General features: G+C 39.6%; 1 protein-coding gene across 3 annotated transcripts in view; it reads left to right on the top strand.

The window, feature by feature from the left end:
• The window catches only part of MAP2K4 (mitogen-activated protein kinase kinase 4), a 128,242-nt gene that overhangs the window by 52,614 nt on the left and 52,879 nt on the right, over positions 1–22,749 (top strand). For all 3 annotated transcript variants that reach the window (XM_073234760.1, XM_037001384.2, XM_037001385.2), the window contains one exon: positions 9,424–9,598. In XM_073234760.1, the coding sequence (XP_073090861.1) occupies positions 9,424–9,598 (175 nt within the window). The remainder of the gene's footprint in view (positions 1–9,423; positions 9,599–22,749) is intronic.

Genomic DNA, 22,749 nt, shown 5'->3' with positions numbered 1-22,749 from the left:
GCATATATGACCCAGAATAAGCAGATTTCATAAATGAGCAGAGGAATGACCATGTGGAATGTATACACCAGTGTTTAGAACCATGAGTGTGAGACTTAATGCTGTTTGCAGAAGCTCTGTACCATTATGGGAGTATAAGACTATTGGCATAGGCAGGGAAGGTCTGTGATGTTTTCCTCTTATCAAATTTGAGCACACTTGTGAGCCATAGTAGTAGTAATGGCAGTAGATGACTATCCCTGCATCCTTTGGAAGTTGCCTTTAGCATATTTGAGTTTATTTGGAAATGTTTAAGAAGTGATGCATGTCCATGGTGAAGAATCAAATAGTAGATGGGATTCCAGTGTGGATATTGGAGCTGCAGAAAAACCCTCCTCATTCTGTAACTTGAGGGACCCTAGCCTAAAGCCTATATATATCCTTACTTGTGCACTTTAAAATGAAACCTCTGCTTTAGACTTTGAGAGATAATCATCAAAATAATTAAGCAAAAATGGTTAGAAATGGATCCAAATTAGGGCTCACCAAGAATAAGCAGTACCAAACTAGCCTAATATGTTACTGGGACTGTGGATCAGGAATTTGCTGTGGACTGGGTGTTTCCTGATTTCAGATGAAGAACACTAAACTCTATCCAGGATGTTCAGGCAGTTTCCTGAAGGACAAGATTGGATGAAGAATGTATTTCCTTTCTAATATAACTCTAATAGAATTCTTTTGTAACAGAATTCAGTCAAGAGTTCTGTGACTATATATATCCTGAACACCACATTGAGACATTAGGAAGCTGTGGAATGAACATTTTCTTCCTTTTGTTCTTTTAACAAAGTATTTTGTGCTTTAAGTGCCACCCATGTTGAATTGTATGCTTGAGCTTAAATAGCTTCACAGGAAGATACAAGCTGAACTACAATTAGACCTTTAACTTCTGTTTTTCATTGGCATCTAGAGTATACATAAGGAAATAGAATGAGATAAGGTTTACAGCATAGACTGAGATTAAATTAAGCTGGTTGGTCATAGATCATACAAGCTAAAATTTCAGCACTTTAAGGGGTTCAAAAATAGTCTCTTTCAAATATGTGTATTATATAAAATAAATGTGTTCCTAAGTATGTCTGTTAATAAAATTTATATATTCTTTTTGACTTGCTTGGATAAATGTCTCCACAAAATAATAAAAGTAAGCTTGAGAATGTAGTTTCATAGTTATATGTCTAAAAGACAATTCACATAATAGTATTAAAAATTAGCTACAGATTATGAATGAAAAGTAGTTAAGACTTGATTTTTATTTACTTTAGAAACTAAAGTCTGACTTAGCAAAAGCAATTTCAGATTTGTAGTACAAAGTAATGTATGAGTAGCATAATTCTGCTAAAATATTTATTAGGAAACAAAGATGAAAATACCTAGTACAGAAAATTAAGACAATGCTAAACCCTATAGAGTTTCTCTAATAATAGTAACATTCAGAATTCAAAAAAAAGTTACCCAGGGTTTCTCTTTGCGCATTCGTGCAGAGACTACCTGAGGAAAGGTGGCCTCTTCCGACCCACTAGTCTCAAAGACAGAGCATCTCCATGCCCTCTCTTGTGCTTCCCCATCTTGGTAACTACCAGAAAATAATTGGGGGATGAGAGGAAGGAGAAAGGGATGCAGGCACATTCTATCTGGGAAGTGTGGTCATTCTGAGTAGTGCTATAGGTGGTTGAAAAGAAAGAGTGTAGTGGCAATATAGACTGAGAATTCTATTTATATATTTGTGACTGTCAGTTTAGAGTACAGTATTAGAACAAGGAGATTTGAGAGTTTGGAGAATTTGCTAATGGGGCAGCCCAAGTTCAAGTACCATACTGATACTCATTGTCAGATGGGAGCAGGAATTATAGAACTTGGGAACAAAATCATCATGACTTTGAGAAAGACCATCTCTGAGTATATTTTGCAGCATTTGAAATAGATTTTTTAAAGTGATTAGCATGTTTAATAGAATAGAAATGATGGCTTTAAAAAGGATTGGAAAATCTTGAGGAGAGAACAAATTCAGATGAACAGGCAGTAGGATTACTAAAAAGGGTGATAGATGAGAAAGTAAGACATTGCTAGGAAACTGAAAATGCAGTGGTGGAGGGAAATTCATATTGCACGTAGACATGAACTTAAGTGATACTGCCTGACAGCCAAGAAATGGATGTATCAGGAATGATTAATCTGGAAGCATACAAATGACTGAATTTTTTACATACATAAATTCATAAATACAGTGGGATGGTAAACAACACCCCGGAGTAATATTTGTAGTGCAGGACAAAGGAGTGATAGATAGGTTAATATAGAAAAATTGTCAGCAGAAACAGCAACAATAAAACAAGCTCCCGGGCAAGGAAGGCGCCTTCCTTCAGGCAGTTGACAAAAGAAGAAACACTTGTTCACCAAATAGGTAAGAGTGCCAAACTCTTAAGAGTAATAAATCAAAATGCACTAAAATGAGTAATGAACCCTGAGGGGAAAGGGTGCTCTGACTGGGCCCAGCAGCTCTGGATGCTCGTGCTGGAGAGTTGGAGTGGCCCGCTGCTTAGCATTGCAGTAACCATGTGGACTGCATACTGACTCACGTGGCAAAAGTATGTTAAGTGAGTCTAGAAAGCAGTAGGTGTGACATGTTTTATTAACCTATGCAGCAGTATGCAGAAATACAAAGGGTGCATACTAAATTGTTAATTGTGGTTTTCTCTGGGTTGTGATAGATTTTCCTCCTTTTTTATTTGCCTTCTACCCATGTAGCTTTAGGGAGACTTAGGGCTGGGTAATTTGGTTGGAAAAAGAGGTTCAAATACTTGTCCTACTGCTGAATTTACATAGCAAAATACTGCATTTAGTAGAGGGTGGAGGTGTGGGTGGGGCTAGAACTTTCCCAGATTCCACCCTTGTGACCCCATTTACCTTATTACCTGGGCTGTGCCACTATATTTCTATTTCTTTAAATAAACAACCCCATTCGCCTATATACAAGGCCCAGGGCAGCTTTTTTAGGCACATTAGATAAAATTAAAGTTCTTTCTCAGTGCCAAGTCTAATTAATGTTCTGGAACTTTATGTCTCAGTTCTTTGACTTTTTTGGAGTCTGTAGGATTTCAAAAATTTATATATTAATCTGGGTCAATGAAAGGATGACAATTAAAACAAAATAGCAGTGATTCAGTATTAAATAGTAAATGGACAGATTGGTCATTTCTATCTGGAAGATCAGTTATCAGAAAAGTATACAGAAAGGACTCAGTGCAAACATGTGGACTCAAAAATTGTAGTTTTCAGATTTTCAGGTAACAAGGTATTTCCCTGATTTCAAAAAATAATTTGTGTACCTTGAATTATATTTTAGTAAAGCCTGTATTATTTGGAGTCAAGCTGTATACTAAGAAGTCTACCTATAATTTTGCATGCTTTGTAAAAATTTGATTTGTGAACACATATTTCACTTTTTTGGGATGCCCATAGCGTCACTGTTACTGTTTTGGTGTGTGTGTTTGTGTGTTTTCCCTAGAGTATGAAACTTCTAGTCTCTGGGACATAAGAATTATTAGGTATGGGTCTTTAGATGGGCTCTAAGAAATCAGGGATACCTGAATAAAAATTTTATTCAAGGATGTGCGTTTGACTTGTTGTTTGAAACTGGTCTGTGGCTTTGCAGACATTTCGCATCATGGACTCCCAGCCACTAAGTGATCTTCGCACTTCCTGGTCATTGTGATAACCGACTGACTGCTGCTTAATCCGTCTTCGGGTCCCCACCACTTCCACATCAGGGCTGGGTTGGGACCAACTCCTGTGAGAATCAGTGGGGATTAAAATACCCTTAGGGGCTGTATTAACTGAAAATAAGTATGTTTGCATATAAATGGCAACAATGATGACACATACTGGCCTAGAGAAGGTAGTTAAATACTTCTTTTCTGCAGACACAGTCTGGGGATAGGCAGTTCAGTGGTGTAGTGGTCCCAGGATCTTCAGAGCTCAGAAGCCTTTAATTTCCTGCTCCCTCATTCTCAGTACATCGTTGTCATTCTCAAGAGCTTTGAGGGTGGCTGGAACTTAGTCATTACCAACATTTCAGGCAACAAGAAGGAGAAAGGGAGGAAAAAAACAATAAGCTTCCTTCCATCCGAATCAGCGCCTGTTAAGCCCTGATTCATATTGCTGCCTCTAATTGCAAATAAGTTTGGCATTTTAGCCTGCTTGGACTGCCGTAACAAAATACCACAGACCCGGTGGCTTAAACAACAGGAATCTTATTTCCAACCGTTTGGGAAGCTGGGAAGATCAAGGTGCTGACAAAGTAGGCTTCATTCTGAGACTTCTTCCATCAGCTTGCAGGTTGTCACCAAGGCACTGTGCTCACATGACCTCTGTGTGTCTGTGGGCGCTGGGGAGACTCCCGTGTGAGCAGCTCTTGGGTGTCTCTTGTAGGAACACTGATTCTGTCACATCAGGGCTCCACCCTTATGACCCCATTTAACCTTAATTGCCTCCTATAGGCCCTGTCTCCAATGCAGTCACTTAGGGATTAGAGCTTTGACAAGAATTGGGTGGGGGAAAGGGGACACAATTCAGTTCCTAGCAGTTGGAAAGTACAGTCTTAGCTGTGTATTGCTACCCTGAATCAAAGAAGGTCCCATTAAGAGATTGGATCTTGGGAGTAGTAGTAAGTGGTAGGTAGTAAGTGCCACAGGGTCTCTTGGCTGAGTTTCCCAGGTTGATATCAGGGCCTTAAAGTTGGAACCCTGTAGAGTGTTCACTGACGGCATCTGAGGATTATGTGTATAAAATCATGTATAGAAAATTATGAAAGGAAAGACAAGGGATTTTCAGGAATTATTCCTGATAAACTATAGTCCCTGTTCTCAAGAAAGTGATGTCCAAAGAGAAGTCAGGGGACTTTTCTCTCTTTTAAGAGTATAACTGTAGGTTATCAACAAATAAGAGCAACTTGACATTGCTGCTGGTTTTAACTTTACCCCAGTCTTCTCAATGAGTGTCTTTTTTTTTTTTTACTATTCATATTCTGTTTTTCCTAGGCCTCCTATGTAGTTCAGGTCAGAAATTGTATCTTAGGACAGAAATTACAATTAGCAGACTGCACATGATACCTTGTTCCCTTGGGAGTATTGGTGAATTTTTTCCAGAAGTAGAACAAACCAGCACTCCGAAGTAACAGGCATAACTGAGTTTCATCAAAAATACTTGTCTTACGTACCTCTGTGCACTTTTACAAGGGACTAAAAAGACTGGGGTTTATGTTATATAGCTCTGAAGCTTTTGAAGCTGGGAAGATCTTAGGTCACATTGAAATTGTTTTAGTCTTTTTGAACCCTAGAAATTGTATACATTTAATTTAGTTATCCAATATTCAGTTAAATTTTTTGAAAAAAGTATTAATTATTAGAAGTCTAGTGAAAAATTAAAAGCTTTCTTTCCATTTGTGTTTGGAACCCATTGAGAGAAGTGCAGGGGCAGACAGATGGAGATTACAATCTTCATCATATTCTTGGTAAAATTGGAAACGTAGCTCTGCATTTGAGGCCAATAATGTGCTAACTACCCCTGCCCTCAGATACTTAGACTAACCCACCCTATGAGTGGCAGCCTCCTGTAAGGCACGACAGAGGGACAGCCAGAGTGTATGTACCCTCTGTGTAGGCAGGCAGGTTTCAAAAGAGAATTGGACTGAGTGTGTTTGGTTTCTTCTACATTAACTGATTGACCAACAAGGGCTTGGGTGAGAAAGTAAATCCTTCTGCAGGAAAAAATGAGGCGTGGGGTAATAAAGTCTTCTCTTTAACAACTGGGAGAGGTAAGCTTTAAAAACTTTAATAATTTTCCAGTCATTTATATGACATTCCTTTATAAAGCCAGGGAATATAGTCTTTTGAAAGGGAACATGAAGATGTTAAGTATGTGGAACATGCTCACAGTCTATTTAATTAATGAATATGCTAATAAAATACAGTATGTCAATGACTTAATTTTTCAGATGTGATTCAAATCAATCTATAAGGTTGACTGATATTTTTCAGATTTTAATCCTTTGTGTTGGTGTCTGTAGATTTTACCCAAGTTTACTATTGCCACTAAAATTCTGCTTACCTTTTTGTAGGAGGAAGTATTTTAATGATAACATGTTTGTATCTGAACAGCTTCCCAGGTGGTGTTAACGTCTATCCAAAAATGCATACTGTTTGAAATACTGTATTCAAGAGACATACAATTTAAGTCAGATTTGTGATCTATAGGCATTAAAAAATGTGTATACCTGATTTTTTAATTGGGATGTATATCATTTGGTAGCTAATTACAAGTCCTAATACAGCAAAAACTACTGGAACCTGTTTTCATATTAAAGATCTCTAAATCCAGAGGAGAATGTTACTGATTTTTCTATGGATTTTTTCCTACTGTACTTTTTCTATGTGGAGGGTTAGATATGGGGCTGGGATTGTATTCCTGTGTGATATTTGGGTGAATTTGAGACTAGGATCCTCAATCCCTTGCTTGTTTCTCACCCAGGAGAGAATGGTGAGACATCTTGGTTAAGTATTGTTCATGTAGAGCACTTAATATACATTTTAGAAGGAATATAAAAGTAAATATAAGTTCACAGGCTGAACTTACTGATAGGGCAGAGGCATCAGGAATTACAGGCTTGTGGAGTTGAGATGAACTGATTTTCAGGTAAGAAATTAATGAAATGATTGGGAATTTCTGATTTGTCTAGTAAAAGTAACACTTAAATCTTGTTTGACAAATTTACCTCAAGATGAACTGCAACTTACAGTTTGGTAATTCAGAACGGTTGCTTCAGTGATTGGCTACTAGAGCTTAATGGAAAGGTTTGGGTCAGGCTTACAGGTCTAGTCACTATAGTGCTGTATCCATGTACAGTCTTGGAAGCCACTGTGGTTTGACTAACTCTTAAAACAGTAGCTGTGAAATTGAGTCTTGGAAAGATTGTCAGCTCAGTATGAATACAGACTCTATGAATATGCCTTGGTGATGGCGTAACTATACCAGGTTATTCACAGCTCTTTTCCTGTCTAAAAGAGAAAGGGAACATTCTCCTCTTCTGTTCTGGACACATTCTCCTGTTTGTCTTTTTCTTTTAGCTTTATTCCAGTAATTCACACTGTACACAATTCATTCATTTTACTGTACAATTCAGTTGATTTTAGTATATTCAGCATTGCACATCTGCCACCTTACTCAATTTTTGAACGTCTTCATTAGCCCAAGAAGATAATCTGCATCCCTTGGTTCATCTGTCCTCTTTCAAAAACAAAAATGGACCGTATCCTGAAACCACATAGTAGACTATAAAAGCTAAACTATTAGCAGAGGTTTTATAATTCTGAAAGTGGATCTTTACACTAATAGATAACAGTATAACTATTGCTATTCTGTAATTTTATGTAGTAATAAAATATTCATTTCATTTCTACAAATGCTAGCAAAAAATGTTACATAATACAGTATAGTCATGAGAGTGATATCCTTTGTTACATTCTATTGGTCAGAAACAAGTTGCAGGTCCCATCCATACTCAGAGAGGAACTTACACAAAGATGTGAACACCAGGGAAGTGGACTGTCTGCATAGCCCATAAGTTTGTGAATATTTTAAAAATATTGCTTCTACTTTACATGTAACTTAATTTTTGTCAGCTACCCTCTGCAGTAGGCTGGTGCTGTATATTTCACCATTGAGTAAATTGAGCCATAGAGATGCTGGTTACTTGACAAAGATCATAGAACAGTAATTATTATAATGGAACTTCTGTATGTTAGAATATTTTCTGGCTTAATGTGCCTACTTCATGAAGAAGATTAGTGAGAAAATCAGTCACTGGGCTTGATTTATATGCATAGATCTGAGTTCCATCCGAAAAAGTCTATTCAGGCTTCACCTCCATACATAATGGTCACTTAAGCCACTGATTTCTGGGTTTGTGACTCTAGATGCTAGAGTATAAGTAATAATGCTGGAATTATTTTGTAAATTGAGAAGAACTTACATGAAAGCTGATATTTCGACTTATTAATATTAGCACTTGAGAATCTAGTATTTGGAATGCTGGTTCACTAAGTTCTCTAGACAAAATATATTAATATTTGAACTATAACCATTAATCTTGGTTATTAATAATATATATCATTATTTTGGGGAAGCAATTTAAAAATTCTGAATATTCTGAGGAAGCCACAAAAAACAATTTTACCAATCTGAGAAGCAATTTTGGAAGAAGAAAAATAAATAACCAAGCATATAAACTTTTCTTGCTTGTATCACCAGATCAGATTATAAAAGAGATTCTGATCATCAATGTAGGTGATATTCAATGGGATCTTTTCTTTATGTATATTGCACTCTCCAGATTGATACAGTTCATTCCTTTATATTGGTATGTGTATGTGTATAATATTGGTGTGTGTATGTGTATAAGTATGTGTGAGAGAAAGAGAGAAACAAGATTGATTTTACCTTTATCACTGTATTTGCTTTTTTACAAAAGCATAGTTAGAAGTTACTTCTTTTATCTCCAGGTTGGAATCTTGGAGGTGGTTTTGTTATTTAATGAAGATCTGTAATGAGTGAGCTCTTAAAAGTTCATGAATCATTTGTTACCCCATTGCTCTATTGAACAAGGACTGAAACGTTCAGTATGAAATAGCACATGACAGTTTTCCTGTTGGAGTCAGTTGGCTATTCATTTAACTGTTCCCTCACCTCAGTATGGCATTAACATGAGCAGGCAGTACATAGACTAAGGTGTTTCCAGACTTTGCAAGAATCACCTAGGGATCTCTAAAAATACTGTTTTCTGACTCCTATCCCCAGATATTCTGATTTAATTGCTATGGGATGATATCTGGGCATCAGGATTTTAAAACTCTCCCCTGATGATTTTAATATGCAGCAAAGTTTGTGACCAACTGTCCTAATGATCAAGGCCTGAAATCTAAATGTTGGGTAAGGTAGGATAAGAACATTTGGAAATGAGGATTATAGCTGCTGGGATTCTACATTTGATAATGCAGTTTTGCATAGTTTGAGAAAGATCTTTTATTTGGAAATGAAAACTGGTCTGCACAATTACTTCCTTCAATAAATGGAAATTTGGTTGTATTAATCCCATTAAAGCTGTGTTTTTTGGCTACCTAAATTTAGTTTATTGACTATCTAAATCAGTTAATTCAGTGTGTAAAAAACTAAGACCATGCAAATAAAAAAACTTCAAAAACATGGGAGTCAGACTGTTTTATTAACTTATGAGAAAAATTTTCCCATGCGTTTAATCAGTGCTAGCTACAGGAAAAAAGTCAAAACTTATTTAAAATGTGGAAAAATTGCTTCCCAATATTTTAACAGAGAGAGGCTGAGAACACACAGCATTGAATCGTCAGGAAAACTGAAGATCTCCCCTGAACAGCACTGGGACTTCACTGCAGAGGACTTGAAAGACCTTGGAGAAATTGGACGAGGAGCTTATGGTTCTGTCAACAAAATGGTCCACAAACCAAGTGGGCAAATAATGGCAGTTAAAGTAGGTGATGCCCCTAATCATTTTTGGTACTTTAATCTGTTAGGTACAATTTCTTGGTGCAGTAATAAAACCACCATTGTTCTGCTCTTTCTTTTGTGGTAACTGGGTGTTTATAAAATTGTTTCTCCAAATTCTCTGAGGGTGTTTTGTATAGAGCTTGTCTTACTGGTGGCCTGTTTTCTAGCTCTTTGGAAATGTGAGTGTGTGAGGTGTGCATGTCCACTGCACTTCTGGCATGATGCATTAACATGTTTTAAACTTCAGGCCCTTCCACTGCCAAGGTGAGTCAGGAGGGCACTGCAGCCCTGGGAGCAGGGCAGTGCTGCACAGAGCCAGGCGGGGAGCTGGAAGAGAGGCAGTGCACCGGGCTGGGCAAGGTGCGGGGCTAGGGCTAACAGCATCTTACTGACGGTTTCCTGGAGACCACGCACATGCTGTTGCCACTAACCTCAACCTTACTCGGTCCTGACCGGCTCGGCTTCTGTTGGCTTGTTTCATCTCCACTCAGTACTGCCCTGTTCCCCGGTTTGAACATTGTATTGCGATGCATACCTTGTGGTAATGTTGTCACATTCTGTCCTTATTGTGAGTGTCATGCCATTGAACATGTTCATTTAAAAAAGAAACAGAAAAGGCCAGCAAGGGAGATTGGCCTACATACGGTACCTGACAAGTTCTTTACATGAACAGATGGTTTCCATGCAGTTCCTAGTGGGTCTGTGTAATTGTAATTTATTCATTTGTTTGTTCAGATGTTTAATGAATATTTGCTTTATGGAAAATTTTCAGGAAAATAAAAAGTGGGGGTGGGGTGGGATGCAATTTCAAAAGAAAACGGAAGAAAGGGGATAAGGCCATACTCTCATCGAATTTAAAGTTCTTATGGGAACAAATTATGTCCCACAGAGTTGAGAATGAGTTTGCAGACAGTCTAAGCTTCCTGTTAACCCCTAGTTCAGAGAGTATATCAAAGTGGCTTGATGAGAGGAAGACCTTTAGTTTCTTGCTTGGATTGTTGTGGGAGTGGATTTGTGTCAGATTAATATAAAATGCTAGCTGTGTTGAGGTTTATTGTGAGCAAAATGTTCCTCTATTTTAGCCTTCTTCATTGCTGAGCATTTGTCTTTGTTGGGTAACATAAAGCTAATGAAAAATTAATGGTGGGGGGAACTATGATACTCTCCAAGGATTCTTAACCTTGCTTTTGGTCATATTTCTTTTACAATGTGGTAAGAGCTCTAGACTTTTTTTCTTAGGAAGAGTCATAATATACAAAGTTTTGCCTATAACCTGTAGACTTCTAAAGATACACAGGCTAAGACCTCTGCTTTGGATTAGCTGATGAAATAAAATGTTGTTTTTCTTGAATGTGAACTCTGTTTTTATTTTGTGCCACTGCATTTTAAGTGGAAAGACAGTCATTTTGTTTAGACTCTTCTGGATGAGCACTGTGCTGTCTGTGCATGACATCCAGGTTTACTTGGCTGGGTCTTACGGGAAGCTCTCCTTTGTAACCAAAGTTCTAAACTTTTCTCTCTGATATTAGGGGAAGTACTTTTAAATAATTAGGTCTTACTTTTTTCAGTCTATGCTATGTGTACTTTATTATGTTGAATCAACATCTTAATCTGCTTTAGTAATCTGACTTGACATTAGCCATGGTTATAGGTTTTTAAGGTAAATATAGAAGGTTCTTAATTTTGATGTTAAAAAGTTTTTCTTTATTTAATAGTATTTGGAACTACATAATGCTTGCTCAAGTTTTGAAGAAATTTAAGAGTGAAAATAAGAAATGGTTTCCACTATTTGTAACTTGACCTTATTTTGAGAGCCCCTGTTGAAATTCTATTAAAAATTCCAACAATTACAAAATACTTCTAAGGTGGTCATGACACCTGCAGATTGGTAACTTTGACATCTATATCCACCGGGTGATATTATTTACTTTTACTTATCACTTTGAATTATTGAGCAAGAATGGTAGTTTAGCATAGAGAGGGCGGTAATACGACATATCAGTGAGTATATTGATGGGTCTACCATTGGATTCAATAACTTCATGTAATACTGGAAGCATGTTTTGCATTAATATACATTAAAAATCTGATAGCAATTGATCACTGACATATGCCATCTACTGCAGATTTTAACTTAGAATTTGATTTTAATTAAAGTGTATTTATTCTTGGTCTTTTAAAAAAAAACTTAGGCTTTCATGATAATGAGAAACTCTGCTCCCTTATCACTTAGATACACAAACCAGACTGAGGAGTACAGACAGACAGAGGAAGTGAGAGACAGAGGAGTACAGACAGACAGACAATGTGAGGCTGAGGAGTACAGACAGACAGTGTGAGACTGAGGAGTACAGACAGGCAGAGTCAGTGAGAGACAGAGGAGTACAGACAGACAGAGGTAGTGAGAGACTGAGGAGTACAGACAGACAGACAGTGAGAGGCTGAGGAGTACAGGCAGACAGTGTGAGACTCAGGAGTACAGACAGAGGCAGTGAGAGACTGAGGAGTACAGACAGACAGACAGTGTGAGACTGAGGAGTACAGACGGAGGCAGTGTGAGACTGAGGAGTACAGACAGACAGAAAGACAGACAGTGTGAGAGGCTGAGGAGTACAGACAGACAGAGGCAGTGTGAGACTGAGGAGTACAGACAGACAGACAGACAGTATGAGAGGCTGAGGAGTACAGACAGACAGGCAGTGAGAGGCTGAGGAGTACAGACAGACAGAGGCAGTGTGAGGCTGAGGAGTACAGACAGACAGACAGGCAGTGTGAGAGGCTAAGGAGTACAGACAGACAGAGGCAGTGTGAGACTGAGGAGTAGAGACAGACAGACAGACAGTATGAGAGGCTGAAGAGTACAGACAGACAGGCAGTGAGAGGCTGAGGAGTACAGACAGACAGAGGCAGTGTGAGGCTGAGGAGTACAGACAGACAGACAGGCAGTGTGAGAGGCTGAGGAGTACAGACAGACAGAGGCAGTGTGAGACTGAGGAGTACAGACAGACAGACAGTATGAGAGGCTGAGGAGTACAGACAGACAGGCAGTGAGAGGCTGAGGAGTACAGACAGATAGGCAGTGAGAGGCTGAGGAGTACAGACAGACAGACAGTGTGAGACTGAGGAGTACAGACAGACAGTGTGTGACTGAGGAGTACAGACAGGCAGAGGCAGTGAGAGACAGAGGAGTACAGACAGACAGACAGTGTGAGACTGAGGAGTACAGACAGACAGACAGTGTGTGACTGAGGAGTACAGACAGACAGACAGTGTGAGACTGAGGAGTACAGACAGACAGAGGTAGTGAGAGGCTGAGGAGTACAGACAGACAGTGTGAGACTGAGGAATACAGACAGAGGCAGTGAGAGACTGAGGAGTACAGACAGACAGTGTGAGACTGAGGAGTACAGACAGACAGTGTGAGACTGAGGAGTACAGACAGACAGAGGCAGTGAGAGGCTGAGGAGTACAGACAGACAGACAGTGTGAGACTGAGGAGTACAGACAGACAGAAGCAGTGAGAGGCTGAGGAGTACAGACAGACAGACAGTGTGAGACTGAGGAGTACAGACAGACAGACAGACAGACAGTGTGAGACTGAGGAATACAGACAGAGGCAGTGAGAGGCTGAGGAGTACAGGCAGACAGTGTGAGACTGAGGAGTACAGACAGACAGTGTGAGACTGAGGAGTACAGACAGACAGAGGCAGTGAGAGGCTGAGGAGTACAGACAGACAGACAGTGTGAGACTGAGGAGTACAGATAGACAGAAGCAGTGAGAGGCTGAGGAGTACAGACAGATAGACAGTGTGAGACTGAGTACAGACAGACAGACAGACAGTGTGAGACTGAGGAGTACAGACAGACAGAGGCAGTGTGAGGCTGAGGAGTACAGACAGAGTGTGAGACTGAGGAGTACAGACAGACAGACAGTGAGAGGCTGAGGAGTACAGACAGACAGTGAGAGGCTGAGGAGTACAGGCAGACAGTGTGAGACTGAGGAGTACAGACAGACAATGAGAGGCTGAGGAGTACAGACAGACAGACAGTGTGAGAGGCTGAGGAGTACAGACAGACAGACAGTGTGAGACTGAGGAGTACAGACAGACAGTGTGAGACTGAGGAGTACAGACAGACAGACAGTGAGAGGCTGAGGAGTACAGGCAGACAGTGTGAGACTGAGGAGTACAGACAGACAGAGGCAGTGAGAGGCTGAGGAGTACAGACAGACAGACAGTGTGAGACTGAGGAGTACAGACAGACAGTGTGAGACTGAGGAGTACAGACAGACAGACTGTGAGACTGAGGAGTACAGACAGACAGTGTGAGAGGCTGAGGAGTACAGACAGACAGAGGCACTGTGAGGCTGAGGAGTACAGACAGACAGCGTGAGAGGCTGAGGAGTACAGACAGACAGTGTGAGAGGCTGAGGAGTACAGACAGACAGACAGACTGTGAGACTGAGGAGTACAGACAGACAGAGGCAGTGAGAGGCTGAAGAGTACAGACAGACAGACAGTGTGAGACTGAGGAGTACAGACAGACAGACTGTGAGACTGAGGAGTACAGACAGACAGTGTGAGACTGAGGAGTACAGACAGACAATGAGAGGCTGAGGAGTATAGACAGACAGTGTGAGAGGCTGAGGAGTACAGACAGGCAGTGTGAGGCTGAGGAGTACAGATAGACAGACAGTGTGAGGCTGAGGAGTACAGATAGACAGACAGTGTGAGGCTGAGGAGTACAGACAGACAGAGGCAGTGTGAGAGGCTGAGGAGTACAGACAGACAGACAGACAGTGTGAGACTGAGGAGTACAGACAGACAGGCAGTGAGAGGCTGAGGAGTACAGACAGACAGTGTGAGACTCAGGAGTACAGACAGACAGACAGTGTGAGGCTGAGGAGTACAGACAGACAGGCAATGAGAGGCTGAGGAGTACAGACAGACAGAGGCAGTGTGAGAGGCTGAGGAGTACAGACAGACAGACAGACAGTGTGAGACTGAGGAGTACAGACAGACAGGCAGTGAGAGGCTGAGGAGTACAGACAGACAGTGTGAGACTCAGGAGTACAGACAGACAGACAGTGTGAGGCTGAGGAGTACAGACAGACAGGCAATGAGAGGCTGAGGAGTACAGACAGACAGACAATGAGAGGCTGAGGAGTACAGACAGACAGGCAGACAGTGTGAGAGGTTGAGGAGTACAGACAGACAGTGTGAGAGGCTGAGGAGTAGAGACAGACAGACAGTGTGAGACTGAGGAATACATACAGACAGACAGATAGTGAGAGGCTGAGGAGTACAGACAGACAGTGAGAGGCTGAGGAGTACAGACAGACAGGCAGGCCATGTGAGACTGAGGAGTACAGACAGACTGACAGTGAGAGGCTGAGGAGTACAGACAGACAGGCAATGAGAGGCTGAGGAGTACAGACAGACAGACAATGAGAGGCTGAGGAGTACAGACAGGCAGACAGTGTGAGAGATTGAGGAGTACAGACAGACAGTGTGAGAGGCTGAGGAGTACAGACAGACAGTGTGAGACTGAGGAATACAGACAGACAGACAGATAGTGAGAGGCTGAGGAGTACAGACAGACAGTGAGAGGCTGAGGAGTACAGACAGACAGGCAGGCTGTGTGAGACTGAGGAGTTCAGACAGACTGACAGTGAGAGGCTGAGGAGAACAGACAGGCAGAGGCAGTGAGAGCCTGAGGGCTTGTATCTGGCGTCTGACTCGCACTGCGTTCAGCTCTGTGATAAGGACTGTGGAGGTTTAAAGGAACTATGACGCCGTTAGTTCCCACTCCTGCTGTTTCCTCTTGCTAAGATGAGAAACACACTGGACGTAGCTTTATCATTGTGTTTTAATCTGTCCTTCGGAAATATAGAAGAATTACTTGATTTGATGCAAATGAAAAGTGTAGATGTAGCACTTCCAGGTGTGGGGAGACCCCAAGAGTGAGGTATGGCTGAACTCAGGTTCCTTGTGTTTTGGGGTTGGAATTCCCAGTGTCCATGTGTTGTGCCTAGTGGTTTTTAGCCTGTGGGTTCTCTATGTTAACAGAATTGTATATAGACCCCACTAAATGAAATAGACAAAATTAGTATTGATTCTGGTTGATCTAAGAGATGGAAAGTGGGAGCCCTGCTTACCCATGTTGGAAGCCCGTGGGGCATGAACTCTGAGGAAACCTTGGGAATCCAAGTAGGACTATTTGGAAATGGTCGCTCTGGGTGAGACTGAATCAGCCATTTTGTTTGTGAACTTTCTGGAGACCTAGTTTCTGAAATCCTCTGCTATTAGTTGACCTGACTGAATTGTAATGTAGGATTATATCCCAATTTGTGTAATTACTTTGAGAAAAACCTATATGAGGGTCATCTGAACCAGTGTTTGATATAACTATTGCACATTTTTTATTATTCTTGGCAGTCTTACAGCCATGCCTGTGAAAATGGCTACACGTTACATTTCTACTCTTATCACTTTATTGTCATGGGTCCTGAAGTAATGATCTGTCATTTATGATCTTTGTAAGTCCTTAAAAAAATTTTGGTGCCAAGATTAACATTGTGCCCTTTGCATGTGGATGATGTAATCAGTAAAGAGGAAGAGATGATACCACCCTTATCAAGACATACGGAGCTTGTCCCATTAACTTCGTCCTCAGGGCAGCTCTTCCCGTCATATAATATCACATGTATTTTTGGAGCTGATCTCCTCAAGTTCTTTGATGACACGTAGTAGAAGATATGTAAAAGAATTAATTGGGCCTGAATATCATCAAGTGAGAAGAATGGGAGAGGTACTATTAATTAATGTGGCTAAGATACAATTGAGAGTTCATTAAATTGATCTGAACACTTGGATGATTTTGCAATTAAGAATTAGTATCCTTTCTTCCTGCCTTTAATAAATGCATGTGTTTTCATAATTTAAAAGGATTGATTTTACAGACACATACTGTTTGTTACTCCTTGACACTAAAACCAGTTTTGCATCTGTGATCAGCATTCCAAATATTTCGCTTTTTTACTGTTTTGGCCGATATCACCTTTTCTGCTTTGACCTTATTAGTGATAGCATTGTGAGATGCAATGGGCTGTTTTGTTTGTTTATTTAGGATACTCTTTACCAGCTAAAGATGAATTCATGCGGCAGAGTTAAGAGTCTTGCTGCATCTTTGTTTGAAATGAGGAAAATAAGAATGCCCAAGATGTCCTGCAGCTAGAGGAAGGTGATAGCACGTTGATGTGCCACAATGGTTTCTGAGATTTTCCAACTTTGTATGAGAACTGAATGCTGGGCATTTCTTCTGGGGAAGGCAGCACATCTGTTTGTAAGGATCCAAGGGGACGTTTGAGGATCTGAACGTGATCCCTACTTTCCTATTCCCAACATCACTGTCTTCAATTGATCTGAAGTCATCTGCTGACTGGCATTGGACTCCCCTTCATATTTTATTCACAGATACTAACCTAAGAAAGGTCTTGAGCAGTGAATGCTTAATGAACAAGGGTGTGTTTATGCCATTGCGGTTTTGGTGTTTCTAGATCCCAGGACTGAACACATTTTCAAAATAACCATTGTTAGAGCTGTGTCAATTAGGGTAATCCTTGTTCTCTTCATGTTTTGATTTTAAAAGAAATGCTGTCACATCTTCACTGTAACATTTTCTGAAGAGAGGAGTTCCACCTAAGATCCCATGCGGTATATCTGCCTCATGACTATTTGAATGGGTGACATTTATCAGTGTCCACTTGGCACCAAAGATACACAGGGAACTTTCAATTTCATTCTTGTCCTGTGAGTGGTTCTAGCTACCATGCCGTTTTGGCAAGACATTTAGCAATGGCTTGAGATATGAAATACAGATACTTTTGGTAACCTTAGGTAATGATAGGCGCTTATGTAGAGGAGTGAACCACACCAGTGAAATAGGAATTTTAACTACCCTCAAGTGACAGCAGATCCCACCCAGCTTTGTTGAAGAGTAAATGCCTTCTGGTGTTCTGATTTTGTGGTAAATTGAAAAGATACCGAAGCTTGCATCATTTTATCTCATGTCAAATTGGTTGAATCAATGCCTAGAATAATCTTTAAAGCCATACACTGATTTCCTCCATAGTTCATCCCCCCACTGACTTTCATTGTGTCCATGCCCTAATTTCTGATCAGAGGGCTTGCCCCTCTTTTACTCTTGAATACTTGTACCTTATTCTTAACTTACTCTAAGTAGCTAAATGTGAGTATGTGCATCAGAAATATGAATCACCTCATATCCCTTCCTCTTACTATCTTGTTATATTGCTCTCTGGACCCTCTACTGAGACCTGCAAAAATCTGGCAAGAATTTGTCATGTGTGAATTCAGAGACCTTGTTTGCCAGGCCTAGTGGTCTTGTCCTTCCACGTTAGTTGTCTCATTGCTTCTGTTCTCCCCATGTCATTCTCCCATATACTTTTTCCGTTTCAAAACAAAAACAAGAGTCTCAGAATTTTGTGAGTTGATAGACCTTTTGTAAGTGGATTTGACTGTGTTGCTATTTTCAAGTCTGTGTTCCTGAAGTCAGTTCTTGGACTCCTCAGCTCTTGATTTCTGATCAGCTTGCAGATGACTTGTATCTTTCACCAGGAATGCTCAGATCCTAGGAACTAACCTGTTGTACACACTGTGGAGCTCCTGTTTTTAATCAAGAGCATGTATGACTTGTCATCAAACTTCCTTCACTTTGAGTCTTTTGATTATATGATGACCAGTTTTCCCCTTCTCTAAGCAGGAGTGGGATCAGATAAACTCAAGGGCCTTCTCTGTACACACATTGTCCAGAAAATGGAGCTTGTTACCTGCCTGACCTTTTCTCATAGCTTGAGTTGGTAGGAAGAAAAACTGGCTTTGTGATGAGTCAGGAGTTCTCCCATCAGGACGCAGGTGATCACAGATTAGGGCTGTTTCAAGGCAGGCGTTGTGCTTTGATGTATGCCTGGTTTCTCTAGCACTGAGCTGTCTTTGAGAACTCTGACATGCAGATGTAAGGGTTAACTCGGAAGTCAGAGTGAGGGGCAGGGACCATACCAGCTAGGTGGTTATTGAGCCTCCTAGGCAGAATGCTCCTTCGTGACCCTTCCAGGGCCCTAGTCTGTGGGCCTTTCTTATTTTACTTCCTTTGCAGCTCATCCCTTAACCACTGTGTTGTCCGCCGTTCTTCCTGTTTTGTGCATGTGAGGGCAAGAGAACAATTTCTAACTTGAATTCTTTAGCTTGTCCTATGTATGGTATTTGTTAACTTTCTATCAGTGTAGCTTAATCCACACAGAATTCCTAGTAACTGAATTTGTGGCTGCTCCAGCCTATGGCATGAGTTAGATTGGCTATTTTAGAAAAGTGAAACTCTTTGAAATTTATTTTTGGATAGAACCATGTGTAACACCAAGAGTCATGAAATCAGAGAACTGGGAATTTAATTTGCCCTTTGTCTCTAAGTGACTTTTATTTGGAGTCATTTTGGTCTAGCTGACCCATATCTACATGCTGTTTTTATTGGCATTTACCTATTTCGAAGCTTTATTAGGAGTATAAAACAATTAAAAACATTTTTTTAGCTTCAAGTACATAAATTTCTTCCCTGTGGAAAGCTGCTGATATATGTAGGGTAGTAATTCTGTTTGGTTTTAAGGGTTTTCTCTACCTTATGTTTCATATAAAGTAAAACTTACAATGTTTTGATAATATTTCATTATTGGAAAAGCAATATGGATTTGTTTTCAAAAAGGACAGCTTAATTTGTCCTGAGAGCATGTAGTAACTGAAGCTAGGTTAGTAAAGTAGTGACAAGGAAAAGAGCTCAGTACCCCTGTAATGAAGAAAGAAGAGTGATTTTAATGGGTTTTGATATTTGGGTGAAGATGAAACTTCTTTTAAAACTTAGGGTCCTTGAGATGATTTTCCTGAATATTTTGTGGTCTTGTGAAGGCTTTACATCCAGGCTTTATGAGAGAGAGAAAAAAAAGTTTGTTGAGTTCAAGTAAACATCCATTTTATCTAACTTGTAAATTTATGATATAAATATATGAAAATTTCCTGTAATTCAAGGCATTTAATAGTTTATTTGATTTCTGAACTTTCCAATTTCAAGAGAATTCTACATAGCATAACTGGCTTCAACCTTGTACTTCCATTTTCCAGTGCCCTTGATTAAGGACAACTTTATTAAAGGGAAGGGAAATTTGTTCTCACTGATGTCTTCCAGTGTAGGGGATTATTATGCTCCTTTAGTATTAGAGAATCCTGGCCTTACTTATTTCAACTGGTAGAGATCTTTTCCATATGCATTGTTTTGTTGTTCCGTTAGAAAAACTGCCTGGTAATGACTTTTGTTACTGAGTATTCTCTCAGTGGAATCATTGCATATCATTATGTATTCTCCTGTTTGAATTATTTATGGGATTATTGAATTAAAATCCTTATTTTGAAGCTACCACTATTGTAGGTATGCACTTGTAGTGAATCCCCTTTTTGAGTCCTTTATACCTTTGAATTAGTTTGTTTTATTAAGTGCTCATATATAATAAATGTTGCAGTACAACTGTAAAACTTTAGTATATTTAGGAGTGAGCTGTACTTGCTCAACCCCAAACAAGTCAGTACCAGCAGCTACTCTTATAGCCACTGCCTGTCACTTGGACAGGATATTCAGAGAGTGTGAGGCAGTGTTAATCTGTTGACAAGCATCCAAGCAGAATCATTTTCATGTTTTAGACCAGTAGGCCTTCCAGCAGCCTCATGTTCTGTTTTGTACTAGCAGTGGCGTTAAAGAATATTATACAGATGAATAGATTTTCCTGCTATGCTGTTGATCTCAAAGGATAGGACTGCATCAGGACCTCTGTCTATTCTGGTTAATAGTAATCCTGTCAGGAATTGAGTATTAGACAGCAAGCAGTCAGATCCTGGGACTTCACTGGGGCTTTCAGTGCGCGTGGTAACATGTATCCTTTCTGGAGCTACTGTGGTGTTTTTAAAAATTGGTCCCCAGGGGTCAGTTACTGATGATAGCTTTTGACTGTAATTGTATGCTCCAATAGATCAAATATAAGCATTTGTACAAATGTAAATTTAAAAAAACACATTACCAGTTTAGGGAAACAAAAAATAAATTAGCAAAGGGGCATCTTTTTAAAGTAGTGTTTTATAAGTGTATATGAGTATATTTACACTTACTGATATATATCCATACACGTAAAAATAGAGAAAGTTTTTAAACCTTTTAATAGTGAGAGTTCTTTGGTAGGTGGAAATCTTCTCCAGACAGAGGGGCATTTGTTTTCGCTTCCTTGTTTGCCCCTAATCACTAGCTTTTATATTTAGTTCTATTTATATATTTTTATCATATATATATTTATATTTAATCACCAGTCTTTTATATGTAGATATGTGGGATTATTAAATCTTTTAAAAAATAATTGCTTTCCCAAATTAGTATTTTTAGTATGGGTATTTTTAGTGTTAGTATTGGTATTCACATCTATACTTACTAAAGTTGTATTTTTAAAACAGGAATACATCTAATTAAAATGTTTATAGAAATGATTAATGTTATGTTTTGAACAAATACAAATTACATCTCTGGTCTATTTTGACTTTAAAAATATCCTTTTTGAGCAAACAATGATGTTGATTTAAAAGTAAGATTTTTAAATCTCCAAATTACGAAATACAGAAATGAGAGAGAAAAGGGAAATTTTCTTAATCTTAAAGCACTAGTTATTTTGTTTTTATTTTTCATTCTTTTTCCCCTTGTTTATCTGGGCAGTGATGATAAATATAAAAGTTTTAAATAAATCAGTGTATACAAGGTGGATGTCAGTAAAGTAAATTTTACTTAATACAAAGTACTAGACACTAAGCATCTGACAGGCTGAAAGTTTTAAGTAGCAAAATTAAATTTGTTTGTATATGGAGTACATGGAATTCTTCATTTAGTGTGGAAAAATGAAAATGAGAGAAGCTGCTTCTGTTCCTATGACTGCTTATTGTCATGTTGCATGGAATACACCTTTTGTATATCTTTGTGCCTCTGACTTCTCTTCTGTAAAATGGGCTCAAGAATTTAATTGCTTGCCTTCAGCCCCTTGAAGAACACTGAGGACAGATACCTTGAACTCTTTGGAAGACAAAATGCCACGTTGTGGCATTTTTTTCTTAAACTTGTTACTAACTTGCCTTGTAAGTATGTGCTGTGTATTGTACACAGTGGTGCAATGTGACATTGTGAACGTCTTTATGAGAGAAGAAGTTATTTGTATGCCTTGACATTAAACTATAATTTCATATTAACGTTTCACAATTTCTGAGCTTGGCTCTTTCCTTTCTAGTGCAGTGGGAACTGTCCCTGAACATCTCCATGTGCTGTCCTGATCCTAGGTGGTTGAGGGGGTTGGGGGTGCTTATCTTTTGTGGCAGTTGTTTAGACTTGTGCAGAGAAGTTGTACAGGTGGGTTAGCAATATACCCCACGTCTACAGTGTGTGGAGGTGGGCCTTACCAGGTTAGGAATACACAAAGAGCCCTCTGTCCTCAGTTTCAGATTTTCTTCCACGTGTTTATGCTGCCTGGAATTCTTAACTCATGGGTTGGAGAGTCAGAACTTGTTGGTGTTAATGTACAGAAAGTATGATGGAGGGGGAGAATTCCAGACTAAGATTTGGGAGACATGGATTGTAGTCTGTGCTCTGCCCCTGCACCAGTTCTCATTTTTCTCCGTTCTGGACTATTTTCCATCTGTAATGAATGAGGGTGCTGTGGTGCCAGGATGCCAGAGAGTGAAGAGGGCTGTTCCTGCCTTGAATGCCCAGATTCCATACAGTCCTGAAATGGTGATCAAAAGGCTCTCTGTTACTGCTCACATGAAAACTGCTTAAAGTGTAGGTCATTATGATTTTCTTTATATTTGCACATGGGGGTTAATTTTCACTGCCCAAGGATTTTGTTGCCTATTTTCCAATATCATCAGTGAATTCTTGTGGTTAAAAAGCCCTGTATTCTCTGAAGAATTTCTAAGTGATATTTTGTTAAAAAATAAAAATTCCTAACTGTTCTCTTGTTTTTCTGTGCTAAAAATTGTACTTTAT

The sequence above is a fragment of the Manis javanica genome, chromosome 4 (genome assembly GCF_040802235.1).
Source record: "Manis javanica isolate MJ-LG chromosome 4, MJ_LKY, whole genome shotgun sequence".
NCBI classification, from domain to species: Eukaryota; Metazoa; Chordata; class Mammalia; order Pholidota; family Manidae; genus Manis; species Manis javanica.
The sequence above is the reverse complement of the archived record's forward strand: the minus strand, read 5'-3'. Positions and strand labels throughout refer to the sequence as shown.